The following is a 17472-nucleotide window of genomic DNA, read 5'->3' as shown; positions in this document are numbered from 1 at the left end:
GAGAAATTTCTTAATACTAGGACATACAGCAATGCTTCAAAGTGCAACAGAATAAATACATTAAATACACATTTTGCAAGGTAACTGATTTTTCTTCAGTGAGCATGCCCATAGGAGTTAGTCAAAAGATCTTAAAAAAAAAATCACAGGTTCACCTACTTATCTCAATTTCAATTTCTTATTTGTTGAGCTGTTATTTCATCTAAAACTTAGCACAACAGAATTTTGGGTTTCAAACTAGAATACAGAGAAAGTAGCAGATCACCTTGCTTACAGCAAGGCTCTTTTCAAGGACTGCTAACAATGTTACGTAACCACGGAAGTTTTAAAATACTGGTTTATCTTTCGCTTAAGGAGGATGTATAAATATAAAAGCATTTTGTCGTCAGGTTTTTCAACACAGTCCTCAAATGAACTGATCACAAGGAAAGAGACTGACACGATGACAGTTGATGGAAATGAAACTAGACAGGCTGAAAGGAAGCAGTATCTGCTTTACAAGAAAATAAGCACTTTATTTCAACTAGAGGACTCAGTCACTAGGGTTTACCTCTGCAACTTTGAGGAACTCCGAAATCCGTGTCATTCTAGTGAGAAACTTCTTATATATGTCAAGACCTTCTTTGCACTGGTTCTTTTTCATATCAAAGTATTTTTCTATAAACAGCAAGAATAGTTGCATTAAATAAAATCAAGCATCCTGCAATGTTCCTGTGTGTATTTCAAAAGTAAAAGCAAATAAAACAAGGCAAACAGAAAATGCCTGCAGATTTGTTTTGCCAAATTAACTGCTGAAGTCGCTATGCCTAAGTCGCACCAAATGACAAAAGCTCCACTGAACACGAGCTAATGATCACCTGGATGCAGTTACACTTTACTTTGCAGTTACTCAAGGATCTCTCAAACAGAAGCACCCTGAAGAGGATTGTCAGCCCTAAGAATAGGTTATCCAAAGAAATATAAATTCATCCTCATTAAAAAAAAAGTTTATGAACTGACAGTCACAAGTCTACAGTAATCCAGAAGCCACCTATCAGGCAAGATTGTGGTATTTTCTGCAAGACTGATGTCTCTTTTTATAGGGTGGCCTACAACGAGATGCAACAGATTGCAAAACACTGGTGCTGAAAGTGGGAGGTTCTACCCCACCTTCTTGAAATAGTGCTTTCAGGCTTGTTTCTATACTGGGCTTCATTCAAAACATCAATCAAAGCAACTTTATCCGAGTTCTTATCACTGAGGGAAAACAACTTGACAGCGACTCTAAATATATCTGTCCTTCATTGACTAATTCTAGAGTTTACTTTCCATTTTGCCAGCACTAGTAATAGCAGCAATCAGATAGCTTGATCCAATCATAGAATACAACTCAAAGAGGCATATCATCAGGCTACTTTAAACTTAGTTATTTCTAGACTTTGTTTCCCTTTTATCTGCAGCGTGTGAGTGAAAGGACCTGAAGTGGGGAATTATAATTTCCCTTAAAATGTAAGATATGCTTTAGAAACATAACTAACCAATTACTCTAAACAGCCAACATTAAAGCTTCAAAAGCCACTCAATCAATCACTGATACTGTGGCTGCAAACTGGTAACTGACAGCAACCTACTCCATTTAACAATAAACAAAATGTGATTGTTTTCTTCGCTCTTCAAAAAAAATTATCAGTATTATGGCTCATATTTACCAAGCAGTTTAACGAGACAAGCAGAACACTACAAGAAAAAAGAAAATCTTGAATTGGCTTTGCTTTCAAAAACGTACTGATCCCTATATACATGCAGTGAAAAATGGAACCAGACAGAAAATCCGTGGAAATAAATCTGACTTGGGAAAAAAGTATTGCTGTAAAACCAGTAATATTACCATTTCTATTTCTCAAAAAAAAAAAAAAAAAAAAAAAAAAAAAAAAGAGCAGATGTTTGCAATTGTTTACTGGGCTCCCTCCCCAAAACGTAGCATTGCAGAAAGCAGTTATATTTACCCAAGAGGTTAATAATCCCTTCGTTATACGCAGCAAACAGTCTAATGGCATCTTTGAAGAGAAGCATGAAGGCAGCGTTAATTACACCATTTGTAAGTTCATTGCTATTGACCTAGGAAGATCAGAAAAAAGTTAATTTAACTGAATTGATCCCTTATTGGGAAACTTAGAGCTGAACTTCAGTAGTCTGTCCCAATGCATGCTTTCTGATCATATCATTGGCTGTTACTGGAAGGTAAGCAGTAAATCAACATCTCTCAGCAGGGAATAAATTCAATCATTTTGATAAATATCTGTGTTAACTAATGTTAACATTAATTAACAGAACTGAAGAGAGCACAGAAGTAATCAACTTTTACATGAATAAAATTATTATACAATGTGCACAATTAGCACTGATTTAGTATGAAGCATTCTCTCCAGTTAGCATCACTTTTTTTTTTCTGGTTTCTTGGGGTATATCAGTGAACAAAATGCATTTTGCTTTTCAAACTCTGTGGATAAGATGAACAAAAAGGAAGAACATGGAATCAGGTTCAAGACCTTTAATCTTAACCTATTTTACAAGCCTGTAGAGGTTGTACAACAGTCAATAGTGTTTGATGTGTACACACTGCTAAACTTACATTGAAATCAAGAAGTGCATCCATTTGATTCTGTATAATTGGTACAGTTTTTAGGAGTTTTTCTGTGCTCATTGTTCTCATCACTCCATCAGCCCTGTTTGTACAAAACAAAAGAAAATCCTTTGAGTGAATTTTGAAAGCAACTGTTAGCGAGAAACAAAACGTAGAAAATAAAACAGGTCAGTGAAAACATTTAAATTCATACAGCCATACAAAGCAGGCATTTTGATGTTTAAAAACGCTGTCTCGCCAATACAGCTGTAATAACTGCAGTGCACAAAAGCACCAATTTTTATTTGGCCAAAACATGACTCCAAAATGAATATTTATTCTGAGGGAATGAAACTGATATTGCTTAGAAATATAGCAGTTATGACGCATCAGGTAACCAAAAAAACACTCACAAGGTTTTTTTTTCATAAAGCATATTTTTATCTATGCTTTTCCCAGTACCTTGATTGTTTCATGTCACTCTAGATTATTTTCTTTCCAACTGAAAGCAGTAAGAATGAAAAAACAAGCTTGGTAGTATGCTTTTCAAGCTTTTCCAGAAAGATTATAGAGATTACATGACAATTCCTTTTAATGGTGAACTACCAATGTCTGGTTGTTTAATTGCTCAGAATAGACTAAGTGTTATTTTGCTGTCTGTTTGAAAAAAAATGCATGAAGTTACTCCTAAATATCCAAGACAAGCAACAGCCAAGGAAAAGGTCAAATCACCTCAGTGACAAGAAACAACTGCTGCCTGTAAGACAAAGCAGCCAGCCTTACAGCCCATCTGCATGCACGCAGCAAACCAAAGGGTTCCTGGAAGTGCAAGCCTGTGCATCTGCACAGAAAAGGCTGTGGCTGTTCTCCAACCTGGAAGGCAACAGGCAGCTGGCTGTGGTCAGCTTTCTGCTTGAGCAGTTTATTCCCTCCTAACAGCGAACAGCAACTGCAACAAGCCCAGTGTGAAAGGGCACGGGTGCAGTGCCATGGAAAAAAATGAGGTGTGGAACCAACAGACTGCTGTCCCCAGAACAGGCATTTTTCCTAGCGCACAGAAGTACCTCCAGGCACAAGCTAGGGGCTGAATAATTATGCTCTTTAGGCCTAAATAATTCACTTCTTTATGTCTTAAACATCCCGACTATGAAAAAAGTGTGCATCTCTAGCGGATCTGCAGCCACCTGACCCCCTCCCACACCTGCTATGAGGCTAAGAGTTGGTGCTGTTGGGACTCCAATCATCTCTGAAGGCAGAAAGAGTAAAAGGAATCCAGGGATTCCCCTTTTACTTTACTATTAGAGTTTAAAACAAAATGGGCTCTACAGTATTAGCAATGATACCTAAGGGATTTGGACAGTGTTCTCAGGCCACTTCCACTGCTGCAAGGCAGTGGCAGATGGTGTAATGCTATGGTCAACCCCCACTTAATTTTAAGTTAAATTTTGTGAGTGAATTAAGATTTTTTGCAACACTAAATTATCCTGTTTATGGATGTTCATGTAAAACTATGTTTTTTGAACTTCAAAAAGCACTGCTTACAGAGATAACGTACAAAGAAGGAAAGACTTTTAGCCATGATTAGTACACTTTCTCTGGCCTCTCATGAAGGTGATCTCCTGATAAGTAACATGATGGTTATCCAATTACTGGTGCTTTACCTTGTTATTTTGCATGCAAAACAGGTACCTAGTCTCAAATAACCAATTTCTCTTGAAGGAGCTCACTTTCAAGGGAAGTTTTTAATTCAGGTAGACAAAAAGCAACTGCCACAATGTCCTCTCAAAAGTGTGAGCTGCCCTACCTTTACAAAGGCAATCAACTTGCCCCCAAATGTATCAGTTTTTCTTAATATTCTTTGATGCATACCATTTTTCATTTCTATATATTAAACTCAAAGTTTACAAGAAGTACAATTACAATAATTGAAGTCAAATATTCTGGCAATATATATTACTAGAAAGTTGATAGTGTGTGATGGGGCATATCTAAGCGAGGAAAACAGACATTACTGTGTAATTTCACAAGTATTTTTATGCACACAGCACTAAGCTATAACCAACATATTTCAGCTTTAATTGCTTTACTTACAGATGTAAGACAAAACCTCAAGACAATCAAACCAAACAGCAGTTCTTACCCTCTTTTTACTTTTGTGAAGTCAAAAGCCACCTGTCTATAGGAAACTGCCTTTTCATTCAGATACCTGCTATACCGCCTGATAAATGTTGACATGTCATACCCTGAAAAAAGAAGTTTCAGAAGCTTATTACTTGCCCAGTCAATTAATGAACAAAAACCTTACTCTAAAAGTTCAAGATACTAACACAAGACAGCTTCATTATATTTTTGCCTGGTATTCATTAAATTTTTGCCTGGTTTTGCGAGGTTAGTTTGTGCTACCAAGAATTGTGTACTTCCTTGTATTCAGCAAGTAAATCCAACAGGTAATACTGCAAATAGGTAGAAGAACTAAACTATGTACAAGTTTACACTTCACTTCCTAAGAAAATAACTTTCAAAAGCAAAACAGTATTTTTATGCAAATTTCCTAAAATTAGGAGTGAAATTGCTATAAAAAGACCCTATATGATGCACTTATGAAGATGTTTGCATCAGCTCCACAAAAGAAGTGGATTGAAGAAAACAAAAGAAGGCATTGAAGGAAACATTAGAACGTGATAGAAATTTTACTAAAATTAAGACAGTGTTGACAGATTAACAGTTATCAAAATATTTCAAAAGGATGCAGGCCAAAAAAAATCTGTTCATAATTTATGCTGGGAGCATGGAAATTGAGACTCAATAAAATGAGGCAATTTGGTAGACCCTTGGCTATGCCTGAGAAGGCAGCTGTCCCTGGGCAATCACCCAACATAGCAGGGTCAGTGCACTCCTAGCAAAAATTACAACCAGCAATGCAGAAAGCAAAAAACACCTCATGGAAAAAAAAAAATGAAGCTACATGCACGATCAGAACTGCATTGAACTGTAGAGTAGCAGTTTGGAAGAATATCCCAGTTAATAAATCTGAACCAAGTAAGAACTCATTTACCCACAGAATTTAAAGAATTCAAAGGTTATTTCATTCATCTCAAAAATGGATGAAATAGTCTTTAAGCAATTCTGAAATAAATTAGGTTGGGTTTTTGTTTTATTGTTTTTGTTTTAACACAGCAGTTTGTGTCTCACTCCGATACTGAATCCAATGCACGTATGATGCATTTTGAAATTTAACTTACTAATCAAAATACACCTCTCCAAATGGAGAAGTCTTCTGAGAAATAGCAAGAATACTAATTCAGATCTATGTAACTAAAGACGTAAGAAACTTTTATAGGAATTATTTTGAAAAGATGCACCAAATTCCACCAGCGTGTAACTTCTGCCATGCCACAACAGCACTCTAAATTAAGAAATGCACTCTGGGGTAAAATACACAGAAAAATTACTTCTTCAATGACAAGGGTCCATCAAAATTACTGAGTTGCACTTACTGCCTGCCAGCACACTACTAATTTTTAATGAAAGAGATATCTTACCTTGTAATCCACTTTTGTCTAGGAAATTGCTCAAATTAAACAATGTGTTTCTGGACGCCAGATACTGGATAAAACGCTAGATGAAAGGGAAAAAAATAAATTATTTTACTATATTACCAGTGAGCTGGAACTGAGGTAACAGTAGTAGAAACTCTTGTTACCCAGGTTATATAAAATTTAGCTTTTAGGCTTTAGAATTGATTTCAAATCTGGAAACTATTACAAAAACTCAGCTGAATTTTCATATGAAGTTATTTATTTCAGTAAAAATAGTAAAAATCTGTGAGTAAATTAAAGTCACAGATACTGCATGAAGGACTGACTGAAAGACTGTTTATTTTAAGCCAGAATACCATACAGGAAGCTTCTAAAAAACAAACAAATCCTCATTCTGTATGCTCAAAGTTGTTTCACTAACTTCAATTTTAAAACGGTGAATTTAATTTTACCAGTCTGCCATGGAATCTTTACTCAGCACATAATTTTAATAAGTACTTAGCTTAAGTATGTAAATAAGGTAACAGAGGTTTATTTGCTTATAAATTAAGCATTAACTAAACATAATAACCCATATAAAACATTACAGTACCATGCTTAGTACATCTCAGGTTAGTTGCACATAATTCCAAACTGTTTCACAAAATAAATTATGTGATTTTCATCTTTTAAAGACACTTCAGATCACTGGCAGCACATCTTCAGTTAGCAGGAAAAATAATTTTATGAAACACTCTCTAGAGAGTGGCTACAAATATAATCCAGACAATCATTCACTTGTAATAACATTTTCACTGAGGAAAAACAGTTCTGATTAGTGTAACACGTACTAAATTATTTTCATTAGCATAAATAGATAATAGACTAGAGGAGGGTAATGCACTCAGTACTCAGCCATAAATGAATTAAGTGAAAGCTGAAGGACCAAACGCTTCTCAACTTTTACAGAGGGATTTACAGATTCTTTATCACCTTCCAGACATTTTCATCAGCACTCAATGATTTCCTTGTTAATTGCTCAAGTAATATTTCTAGCTGTGAAAAGTTTAATCTCGAGAAGTACTCATGCTCATAATTCCTATAACACTTGTCAAGTAAAATTTGTTTGGCAGCTTTATTCTTAAAATTTTAAGAACTTCAGACAATGGTTCTGTGAATATCTTTAATTACTGTAAAGTGTATCAGTATCAGTTTAAAATTTGTACTAAAAAGTGCAAGCACAGCAAAAGCGTAGAGGCGATTTTGGAAAGTATCAATTAGCCCAACAATGATGCTTAGTGTCAACATGAAAAGTTTGCCCTCTTGTGGCTTACTTAGCTTCAAAGGATAGATCCAGTGTATTTCATCAAGACCAAAAATGCTCTCTCTGCAGCTAACCCGCAAGAGAAACCTGTGCGTGTGTGTAAATGCTTGTATTTTTTGCACATATGTATGCAGGCATGCATTTTTTATTTATTTTTAATTTAAACCTCACAACCCAGCCACAGGAAATACAAGAAGGCTGAATGCAAACAAATTAAAAGTTTTGGTCCTCTCTACAGAATTCTACTTGTAATTTTCTAAAGCTATCCCTCAACTCACATAGCTTATATTGTACTGCTTGCAGTAACAAGCAATGTTTACAAATACTTTCTAATAAAACCTGAAAAGTATAGAAAAGTTTTACTGTTTTTTAAACATAGAAAATTCAAGCAGCTGCTATGCTTGGAAAATAAAGCCCCATAGGAATTCATGTTGTGGAGCAAAACAAACTTACTGCTTTTTGTTTAAATTGGGGTTTTATTCATTTGTTTAATTGTTCAACAGGATTTGGTGTTACTGTGATGTTCACACTCAAAACCAGCTCCCAGACATGCAGCTCCTTTCACTGGAAAAGGCTGGGAGACAATGGTAGAAATCATTTGGGAGTTGACTTTTAAATAACTAAAATAACACCACAGGAAAAGGTACCTCCAGCATTCAAATCTGCATTCGGGACAAGCACTACAAACTTCGAAGCAGAAAAAAACTAAGTAGGCAAATACAATAAATCTTATGTTCCTGCAAAGTTGAACATAAAACAGGCTGAAATAAAGATTTTCTTTCAAAGATTAGTGGAAGAATTTAGCTGAAATTTATAGGAATGAAGTCTTGTAACCATTCTCAGAAAGATATTGTTTGCTGTATTACCTCATTTCCATACACCATTAGATGATGGGTTGTGATGAGAGATTTGAAGACCACTACCCAGCTACTGTTGGTCGTTCTTTCAAACAAACTGTCCGCCAGCTGTGGGATGTTGACATTCATCTCATTTGTGCACTGGATTAAATCTGCAAAACAGACATTTTTAATTATTATTGCATCTTCTGTGACAGAAGATCAATAACATACAAAAAAAATCAGTATGCTAATTTTATAAATGAGTATTTCCAACGAAAATGGTGGGGCTTTCCAGGGAAATGAATGATTTCTTGAAAAGCACGGTGTCTTTGGTCCACCAGAACCTCATAATACAAGCTCCACTTTCCTCACTGCCAAGATTCCTGGTCCTCCTTTGTTTTTTTTTTTTTTTTTGTTTGTTTTGTTTTGTTTTGTTTTGTTTTTGCAGTTGCCTTAGAAAGTCCTGGAACAGAAGCACCAAAGTAATTTACACTACCTCTAACAACTCCCAGCTTCAAATATCCAACACTTTAATGACCAAAAGAATTCTTACTTGCTACTACTTTCTGAAGCTTTGCTGGAAGACTAGAATTAATTTTAAGTATGAAACCTCAGATTTTTGGCTTCTAAATGGACTGGAAAACTCTTCTAGCCATTGGTACAGTGTGAGCAATATGAAATTCAAATTGCTTAAGTCTTGATACAATGCAATCAACACCTTCAAAAGTGTAACAGAGGAAGTGTCAAATGAAAGAACACACCTCTAGCTATAATGCCAGAAGCTGACAGGTTAACTTAGTTAAAACATGGTTGGTTCTTCTTAACAAATCATGGTTAGGAGCACAGCAGAGGCCACGTTTGGCTAGCTGAAAGAGGGTTATCCAATTTTTATTCTGCCTGGATAGACAAGACCTAGTGAATCTTCAAACGGGTGTTTAAAAATGTTACCCTGCCTACCTTCCTTCTAGCTTTGCTAGGGTCAGGACTGTCACCAGGAGAAGACGAGGTTGAAAAACCACTGAAATAATAAGTAGCAGTCCAGTCACTTAGTTTCAAACGCTGATGAATGAAGAGGTGATTTAAGAGCATGATGTTACAGTAACACACACAGAAGCAACTGTTAAGATCCAAGGGTGACATAACACCGCTTGCTAGTGCTGAATATGAAGCTTTAACTTTGCTCTCCACAGTCATCAATGACATTTTACTATTATTATCAGCCCCAAAATCAGTCACTGGCACTCAGATAGCCTTACCAGTGAGCATCACTCAATAAGGATCAGAAATCAAGCCCTGTGCCTGTGTGTGGTCTACTGGAAACTGAACTGGAGACTTTCACCTGAAAGGTTCCATTCACCCTTGAAGGCAAAGCTCTGTCCTGCCATAATCAAGCTCTCATTGCAAAGGACAGGAGACAGATGGGAAGCTTTCTTCAGACACATGAAGCAGACAGCACAGCCACCATAAACTCGGAACTGATGCTGTCAGGACTGGAAGAGCTGCCATTTACAAGTGTAATTAGTAAAGGAAGCACACAGGAAATGACTTCCCCATCCAAAACATTTTGAGATGGCGAGATTAGCCCTTCCTTTATCTACAAGTCAAACCGGGATGACTCCAGGCACTCATGACCTCATCTTGAAGTCACGGTTATCTATTACTGGGTGATGACTTTTGGTGTTAAGACAATGTGAGGATATTACTCAGCAAGAGAAGTGCTCTGAACCGGATCATTAAAACCAAGCCCTGCAGCCTTGTCTCCAGGCCCTGCCACCTAAGGAACAACCCGAGCTGTTCTGTGCGAGGCTACCTGGCAGCACCACATATCAAACACGCAGGCAGGCATCGCGGGATGGCACATTTTGCTCTAAGAGGTGCAACAGATGAGAAAGTAAGAATTTCTATGATTAAATTCAACATTTGCAAACTAATCAATAATCCCAAAGAGGTGTCACTTGAAAATCCACTACCTAAAGTTACCAGAGAAATCCCATCCCTTCTGGATGGGATCTTCTGCTGAAAGATGTGCTTAAAAAAAGACTTTGGGATCAGGCTTTGGGATCTGCTGCTGTGTGTAAGAGAAAACAGGCTCTGTGACAGCAGCAGCAGATCATCCCTCACAGAACTGATGAGTGTTTGTGTGAAAAGCATATGAATGAACTTGGGGGTGGGGGAAGACAGGGCAGGCACGTTAGGGAAGGAGAAACATCAGCCAACTGGGAGAAAACAGGCAAGAAGAGAAGTAAACAGGCAAGTCTGGCCTTGAATGGAAGGAAATGCATTTGCAAATGCAAACGGGGAAGAGTGACTGCAAAATAAGTTACCACAAAATAAGTTTAGCAAGATAAGAAGCTTCTTCCTATATAAAATGCAGGTTGAACAGATGCACAAGTGTGTTCAAGAGAAGACATTTTCATCAGCACAGATGCTTAATAGCCTGGTAGGTCCTTCTACACTAAAGTGCCCACGTCAGACATATTCTAGAAAAGTTAAATCTACCCAAAAGCTTCTTTGGAAGTGTTTGCATGAGGAATGCTCATCAGGTAAAGAAATACACCAGCGATTTGTGTGCTAGGCAGGGCAGGAGAAGCAAGCAGCGAGGTAGCAGGAGGGACACGGTGCCCCGCATCCTGCTGGCTCACCAGGACGAGCGTCACACGCGGTGTTATTTATCCTACCCCACAGAGAGCCCTCATTAAGGGAGGGAACAAATGTATAATTAGTTTCACCGTCCTACGCCTCACACGAGGTGTCTCACACCCGCCCATCAAAACACCAGCTGCGTGTTTGGAAACCCAAGTGCCCAGAGCAGCGGATCTCGGGACCCAGTACCCAACCCCATGGGCAAGGCACTGAAAGGAAGAGACTTCACCTCAGAAAAGGCCAAAAAAATACAAAACAACCCTTGGTGAAAGAGAGGTGACTTTCAGGGTGATGTTTTGGCTGTGATCTCGTTGTGCAAGGGGAGGACAAGGAGGGCTGATTCCTTACCCCCACCTTTCCAGCTCCAAAAGCATCTCCAACTTCCACAGTGCATGACAGACAGCACGGAAATGTGAAATAACCAGCAGGGATCGTCGCTGCAAGGAAAGCAGCGCTCAGCAACAAGAACTTCAAGTTCAGCTTGTTGCTGGCTGGGACGGGCGTACACAGGAGGCTCAGGCTGCAATTAATGCACGGCCATGGATGTAGCTGGGGACAGACAGGCCATGGGGATGGCCAGGGTTGAAGGAGGTGGCTTGTTCATCTGCACGACATAAGGTTAAAGGGGTGGGAGCACAGGGAGAGAACATGAAAGCTGTCTTTGGTTCACAGCAGGTCCCTGGAGGCAGCAGATGTCGCAGCAAAGGGAATCCACAGCACAAAAAGGGGAAAATACATGCAGTGGAAGCAGTCGGGTACCAGAACCTGTAAGAAACCATGTTTTTAAGCTTACTGTGGTCAAACAGTGGGATGGTTTGTGGACCTTCTGAAGACTTTGTGATTTTTTGCCCAGTCAATGTAAAGAGAATGAGAAAATGGGCACACACAAACAGAGGAGTGATGTACAAAGTGAGGTGAAGTCTGGAAGAGTAGTCCAACGTGCATGTATTTCAAATAAAGGTTTCAAAGCCTTAAACCTCTACGTAATAAGAGGGTTTGCAGAATTGTTTCACCTACCTACATTCAATCACACACCAAACTTCAGCAAAGCTTTCAAAATTACACAATTTTCTTAGAAGAGGTTTTTTTAACTAGAAAATACCAAATCATTTTTATTACATCAGATGGAAGTCATTTAGCAGCAAAGACTTGATGTCATTTTTGTTTTTCCTTTTTCAGCAGAGCAAGACCTTTCCAGGGAATCATGACAAAGCTCTGGCCTGCAGACTTTCTAGCGACACTGAGGATGTGCAATTGCACCCACACCAAAGCAATTCTATTACTTAAAGCTGCTGAGGTCAGCTGGCACAGCCTGTGCAGCATCGTATTGTAGAGTACCTTGGGTGGGAAAAAGGACGTATTTGCTCTCCCAACCCAGATATCCATAATCTTTACAGCTGCTTGGCCTTCCTTACAGGCCAGAACCCAATGATTCATTGTTTTTACTAAAGCATTACACACCGATAGCTGCTTGTGCACAGCAGTACAAAGGTGAGAGGCACAGCAAGACTGAGGACTCACACCCAAGAAGCAAGCAGCTGTCTGTGCACAAGGCTGCTTTGCTGCAGTGTCTCCAGCACATCAGGCGTGCAGCTGAGGATTATCCAACACATGGCAAGAGATGGCACGGACCCAACGGGGCAGCCAGGATACACAGTTAAGCATCAAAGGCGGTGCCACAAATTATCCTAGAGAGCACGTGCGCTGTCAAGATGTGCCTCTGACCCAACTAGAGCTAGAAGAGCAGCTGAGGGAATTGGGGGTGGTTGGCCTGGAGAAGAGGCTCAGGGGAGACCTTATTGCTCTCTGCAACTACCTGAAAGGAAATAGTGGGGAGCTGGGGCAGCCTCTTCTCACAGATAACTAGTGATAGGATCACAGGGAATGGCCTCAAGTTGTGTCAGGGGAGGTTCAGGTTGGAAATGAGGAGACATTTCTGCTCAGAAAGAGCAGTCAGGCACTGGGACGGGTTGCCCAGGGAGGTGATGGAGTCACTGTCCCTGGGGGTGTTCAAGGAGAGGCTGAACGTGGTGCTTGGGGACGTGGTTCAGTGAGTGACATTGGTGGCAGGGGGATGGTTGAACCAGATGATCTTGGAGGGCTTTTCCTACCTTAATGATTCTACATTCCTATGAACTCATCTTGCACGAAGCATCCTCAGAAGACAGAGCCATGAACAACTAACTTTGCTTCCCCACATAAAGCAGCCCCAGGTTACCTAGGCAAGTTTTTATGAATTTCTTCGTAGAATTTAGCTCATATTAGCTCAGTGAGATTAACAACATTTGGCTTGAAAACAGACTTCACTAGCTCCGACCATCAGCTGCAGTAACCTGAACGAGACGACTCGAGGCAAGCCAAAATTACATCATCAGCCACTGCATGTACTTGAGGTATTTCCAGAGGTTTCACTGCACCTCTCATTTTTAATGTTTCTAGGTATTAACATGAAAATATTTCCAAGAATCGGCCCTGCCAGGCCAAAAAGCACGCCCTACACTTCCAGGTACTCCAAAATAGCTCAAGGAACTGTGACAAAAGCTTATTTTGATATCTTCTGCTTTTTCATCTTTGGTATAATGAAAGATGCTATCTAGAGTTAAACACCAAACGCAAATATGCTTGAACATGCTGAATTATTTTGATCAACAATTACTTGCTCAGTTTCTACATCTATAGCTGATTGAATCTGAAATCATGATTGACTGAAAGCCCCATGACTACTCTGGTGAAAGAATTCATCAACTGAGCTTGCTTACAACAAGCTCCTACAAAATACCATTTTTAACACTTTTTTTTTTTTAAATCATGTGGAGATAACTTGGGAAGCTACATCAGAACGAGTGATTTATGGAGCAATACTTCCAGTAACAGTTGTGATGAAGGACCTCATTATCCCAGTGTTAATGAGAGAAGTGAAAATATGGCAATACATGCTTTTTCTTAAAAAAAAAAAAAAAAAAAAAAAAAAAAAAAAAAAAAAAAAGATTGGCTAAATTTGGCTTAAAACAGGATCATATTTTTTTTTATGAATAAGAGTGCTTTGCTCTTCATTGATGTATATGTGTATATTGCAGTTTTATGAAGCTGACTGGGAAACAACCAGGAACTAGGTGCCTCAGCCCTGGAGAGCTGCTCACCCACAACAGTCAAACCAGCTGCTACTGGGAAAAAAAAAAGCAAGTTGCAAGCCCAGCTAGAAATTCAGGTAGTTTGCACTGAAAGAATTGGCCAACTTCTTTATTTTTTGAAAGCCTGTGAGAAAACAAAGCTCCAAAAGTGGGTTTCAGAAGATGAGCAGGTCAGTTGCCTGTTGCTCCTGTTTAAAGGATCCAAGTTTCCTCCTGAAGCCATCCGGTATGCGAGGGGCATCACCTGGCTGGAGGATTTCCTCTTGCTCCCTAGGTGGTAGCACCGTGAAGTCTCCGTGTCCCCCTGCACAGCTTCTCACGGGAGTCAAGCTTGCGTTTGACGCTGCCCGCTGGCACAGAAATTGGTGTCACCAGCACAGCATCGCAGCTATGTACGAGATTTAGTACAGAAATGGCTGTCTGAACAATAAAAGGGGGGAAAAAAACATCCTGCTGCACATTTTAACATTGAAAACCATTTGATTAAACCATAAACTTTTTAAACCATTTGATTTCTGCCTATCCACCAGAAAAGCAGCACACAAAAAGCACCAGTGAGGACCAGTCAAGCACAGTCAGCTTTCTAGGAATTTGGTGAAAGAAATCAGAAGTCAGCAAGCTTGCCTTAAAACGGTCTCTAATCGGGAATGATCGGATTTATGATGTTACTAGGTTTGCCACTAGACAAAAAAAAATTATTTCCTTTGTGTTAAGAATACAGCTAAAGCATATTTTAAATATCCCCATCACAGGCTCTGGCGGGGTGCACAAGCCTGCCAGATCTCTCCTTTCCAGAAGGACATTATGCAGTAGAGAAAATTGAGGGGAAAAAAAAAAAAAAACAAATGCAGACTGCAGGTACATCAAGGTAGCATTTTGCAGCAAATTTCAAATGAAATAGAAACTGAATTTAGCCACACAGCATCAATATTTTCCATAAGTCAGTTTTTATTTTGTCACTTCCTGATCTAAAACTTTCCTTTTAATCAAAGTTTTCACACTTTGTGGAACATTTAGCGTAAGACTTCAATTTCTTCACCTCCTATATTTTTTCTAGTTGCTTTGTTTTCTTCAAGTTTCCACAACAGATCATCATGCTACTTTGAACAGAAGGTGAGTCAAGATGGCCCCTCAATTTCAAACGTCCAGTCTGAAGTATCAACAAGAGTCACTGTCATCAGGGGCTGCTGCTGATAATAACTGCTTTGGATCATCGAGGTGTTTTTTAAGCTCATCTTGACAAGCTGATTATGAAGGTAAGCAAACACTTCCATAGTTCTTAAAGTTCATTCCGATTTTATGCAGGTACAAAAAATTATTTCCCCAAAATTAAGATAAAATGAATAAACAAACTTGAAAAGGCTTCACAAATACATATCAGTTTGCCTGAACAGATCATGAATCCCAGCAGAACCCCGCAAAACCAGAGCATTTAGCACATACTATTCTTCAGTATTTAAACACTAGAGGATTTAACTGTGCCATAAAAGGATTCTGGACGCTTATAAAACACTGGAAACTAGAAATACTAAAGAAAGAACAAAATATGGAGGTCGGCTGATCATTAAGATCTCCTTTGACAGGCTAACAGTTGTGCTGACAGCAAACCCTGCACATTCCAATCTGTCTTAAACCCAGACAATTTAATGTATACATATGGTAAATTTCTAACTCATTTCCCAACTCTTCCATAGCTGATGCCCTTACTTAGTTACAGGAAACAGGGTTAGAAAGTTGCTGGATGTAAATAAATAATTCTCATCAGATAACCAATTTGTCTAAAAGCAATAATCAAAGTAGCTCTTCTGAATGAGAATTAATTCAAGCATGCCATTCTGACAATTCTTTGAAATTGATTTCTTCCTCAACGAGATACATTTGGTAAACGCAAATGAAGCCTGTGCCAAAACAAGGAAACCCCAAATGACACACTTAAGTGGTCAAGAGAGCCAGTGAGAGAGATTGTTATCTGCCAGAAGGATATTCTATAACCTGGTGTCTTTAATAACTGAGTGAATTCCTCATTTTCACAATTACCGGAAAATATCTGCATTTGCAGTTGAAAACAAAATATTCCATAAACTGCATTTTTTCCTCAACTTAGTTGTGGTTTTTCTTTTCCCGCTATTCTGAATTAATATACTTGTACCAAACTTCTTTATTAGATGGTGTTTTCTACAGCAGACCTCCCAGTGCCTTCATCCAAGTTCCCTCAAGAGCTGGTCAAGGAAATCTAGATGATACATTTCTCCTAACAAAAATTCCAGCTGATGACTCTTCTTTTGCACATCATGTGTTTCTAAGAGCTAGATATGCTGACTCAGGAAACAATCTGTGGAAAAGTTAAAGAAATCTGAGAAGAATGACTCTTCTGGGCTTTCCACACTTACAAGGAGCATGATTAATCTTATTCATATTAGATAAGCAGAATAAAAAAGGCAGAAGGCAAGTTTAATATAATGTAGAATAACTTGTTCTACAGCCAACAATTTCTATTTTCATTTCATCAAGTTGTATCTTGCCTTTTTTTTTTTTCCCCTCTTTCCAGTTCAAATAGAACTAAACTATTCCCTCTCTAGCTAAAACTGTAATTTTCATCTGCAATTCTTGGAAACTGTGTTTCTATCAGGAAGCCTGCGAACTCAGCATTACTGCCTCAGTATCTTTAACAGTCCGGATTTACTCCTCTGGCAGCTTCTTGACTAACCTTTACTTCTTGTGTTTGAGCACTGTAAAAGCTGTCCAAGATACTTTGTGTGAAAGTGGAGTAGAGTAGGAGCAGGTTCAGCTGGGTAACTGCTTCCACCAGGACTTCTGAGCAAGATCAGGAGCTTCTACCAGCAAACAAGCATCAATAGATAAAATAAAGGAAACAGCTTTAAAAACAGTAGGTAAGTCACACTAAAAAAAAACAGGAAAACTTTTCCCATTTAATTCCCATGTATAGGGAGGTTGCAAATTATCATTTTGATCTGATATTTATGTTTTTGCAAAGTTCCCCACAGTTACAAACACTGGAAATGGCAAGCCCAACTGAAGACCTACCAGAATATTGCTTCCTCTATCAATTCTTACCTTTAGACTTACTGAACATCCCGTCACGTTATTAAGGCTCACACCATAACACTGCTTCAGCCACACATGTAAATACAATTGTCTAGCTTCAGGTGTTTTTGTCTCATTAATTGAGAAGCAGTTACAGGCACAATTACACATGATTAACTGTACCATGATGGCACATAAACAAGCTAGAGCAATTTAGAAACTGAATATACCAACACCATGATTCTTCCCTGCTCATCTAACCGGATACATTTCTCCTAGAAAAAACAACATCGATTTTAAGCTGTTCCATTTATCCCGCAAGCATCATCACATTACACTTTTGGACGAGAGATGCTGCTGGTATTCTTTC

At 38.7% G+C, this 17472-nt stretch overlaps 1 protein-coding gene across 5 annotated transcripts in view; it reads right to left on the bottom strand.

Moving 5' to 3' along the window:
* PICALM (phosphatidylinositol binding clathrin assembly protein) overlaps positions 1-17472 on the bottom strand; it is a 63150-nt gene that overhangs the window by 28544 nt on the left and 17134 nt on the right. For all 5 annotated transcript variants that reach the window (XM_084531889.1, XM_084531885.1, XM_084531886.1 and 2 more), the window contains exons 2-7: positions 8311-8453; positions 6145-6220; positions 4743-4845; positions 2612-2705; positions 1986-2097; positions 551-657 (exon numbers count right to left, since the gene is read on the bottom strand). In XM_084531889.1, coding sequence (XP_084388015.1) covers positions 551-657; positions 1986-2097; positions 2612-2705; positions 4743-4845; positions 6145-6220; positions 8311-8453 — 635 coding nt within the window. The remainder of the gene's footprint in view (positions 1-550; positions 658-1985; positions 2098-2611; positions 2706-4742; positions 4846-6144; positions 6221-8310; positions 8454-17472) is intronic.

The sequence above is a fragment of the Aythya ferina genome (genome assembly GCF_964211825.1).
Source record: "Aythya ferina genome assembly, chromosome: 1".
Classification (NCBI taxonomy): domain Eukaryota; kingdom Metazoa; phylum Chordata; class Aves; order Anseriformes; family Anatidae; genus Aythya; species Aythya ferina.
Note: the sequence above shows the minus strand (reverse complement) of the source record. Positions and strands in the feature narration are given on the sequence as shown.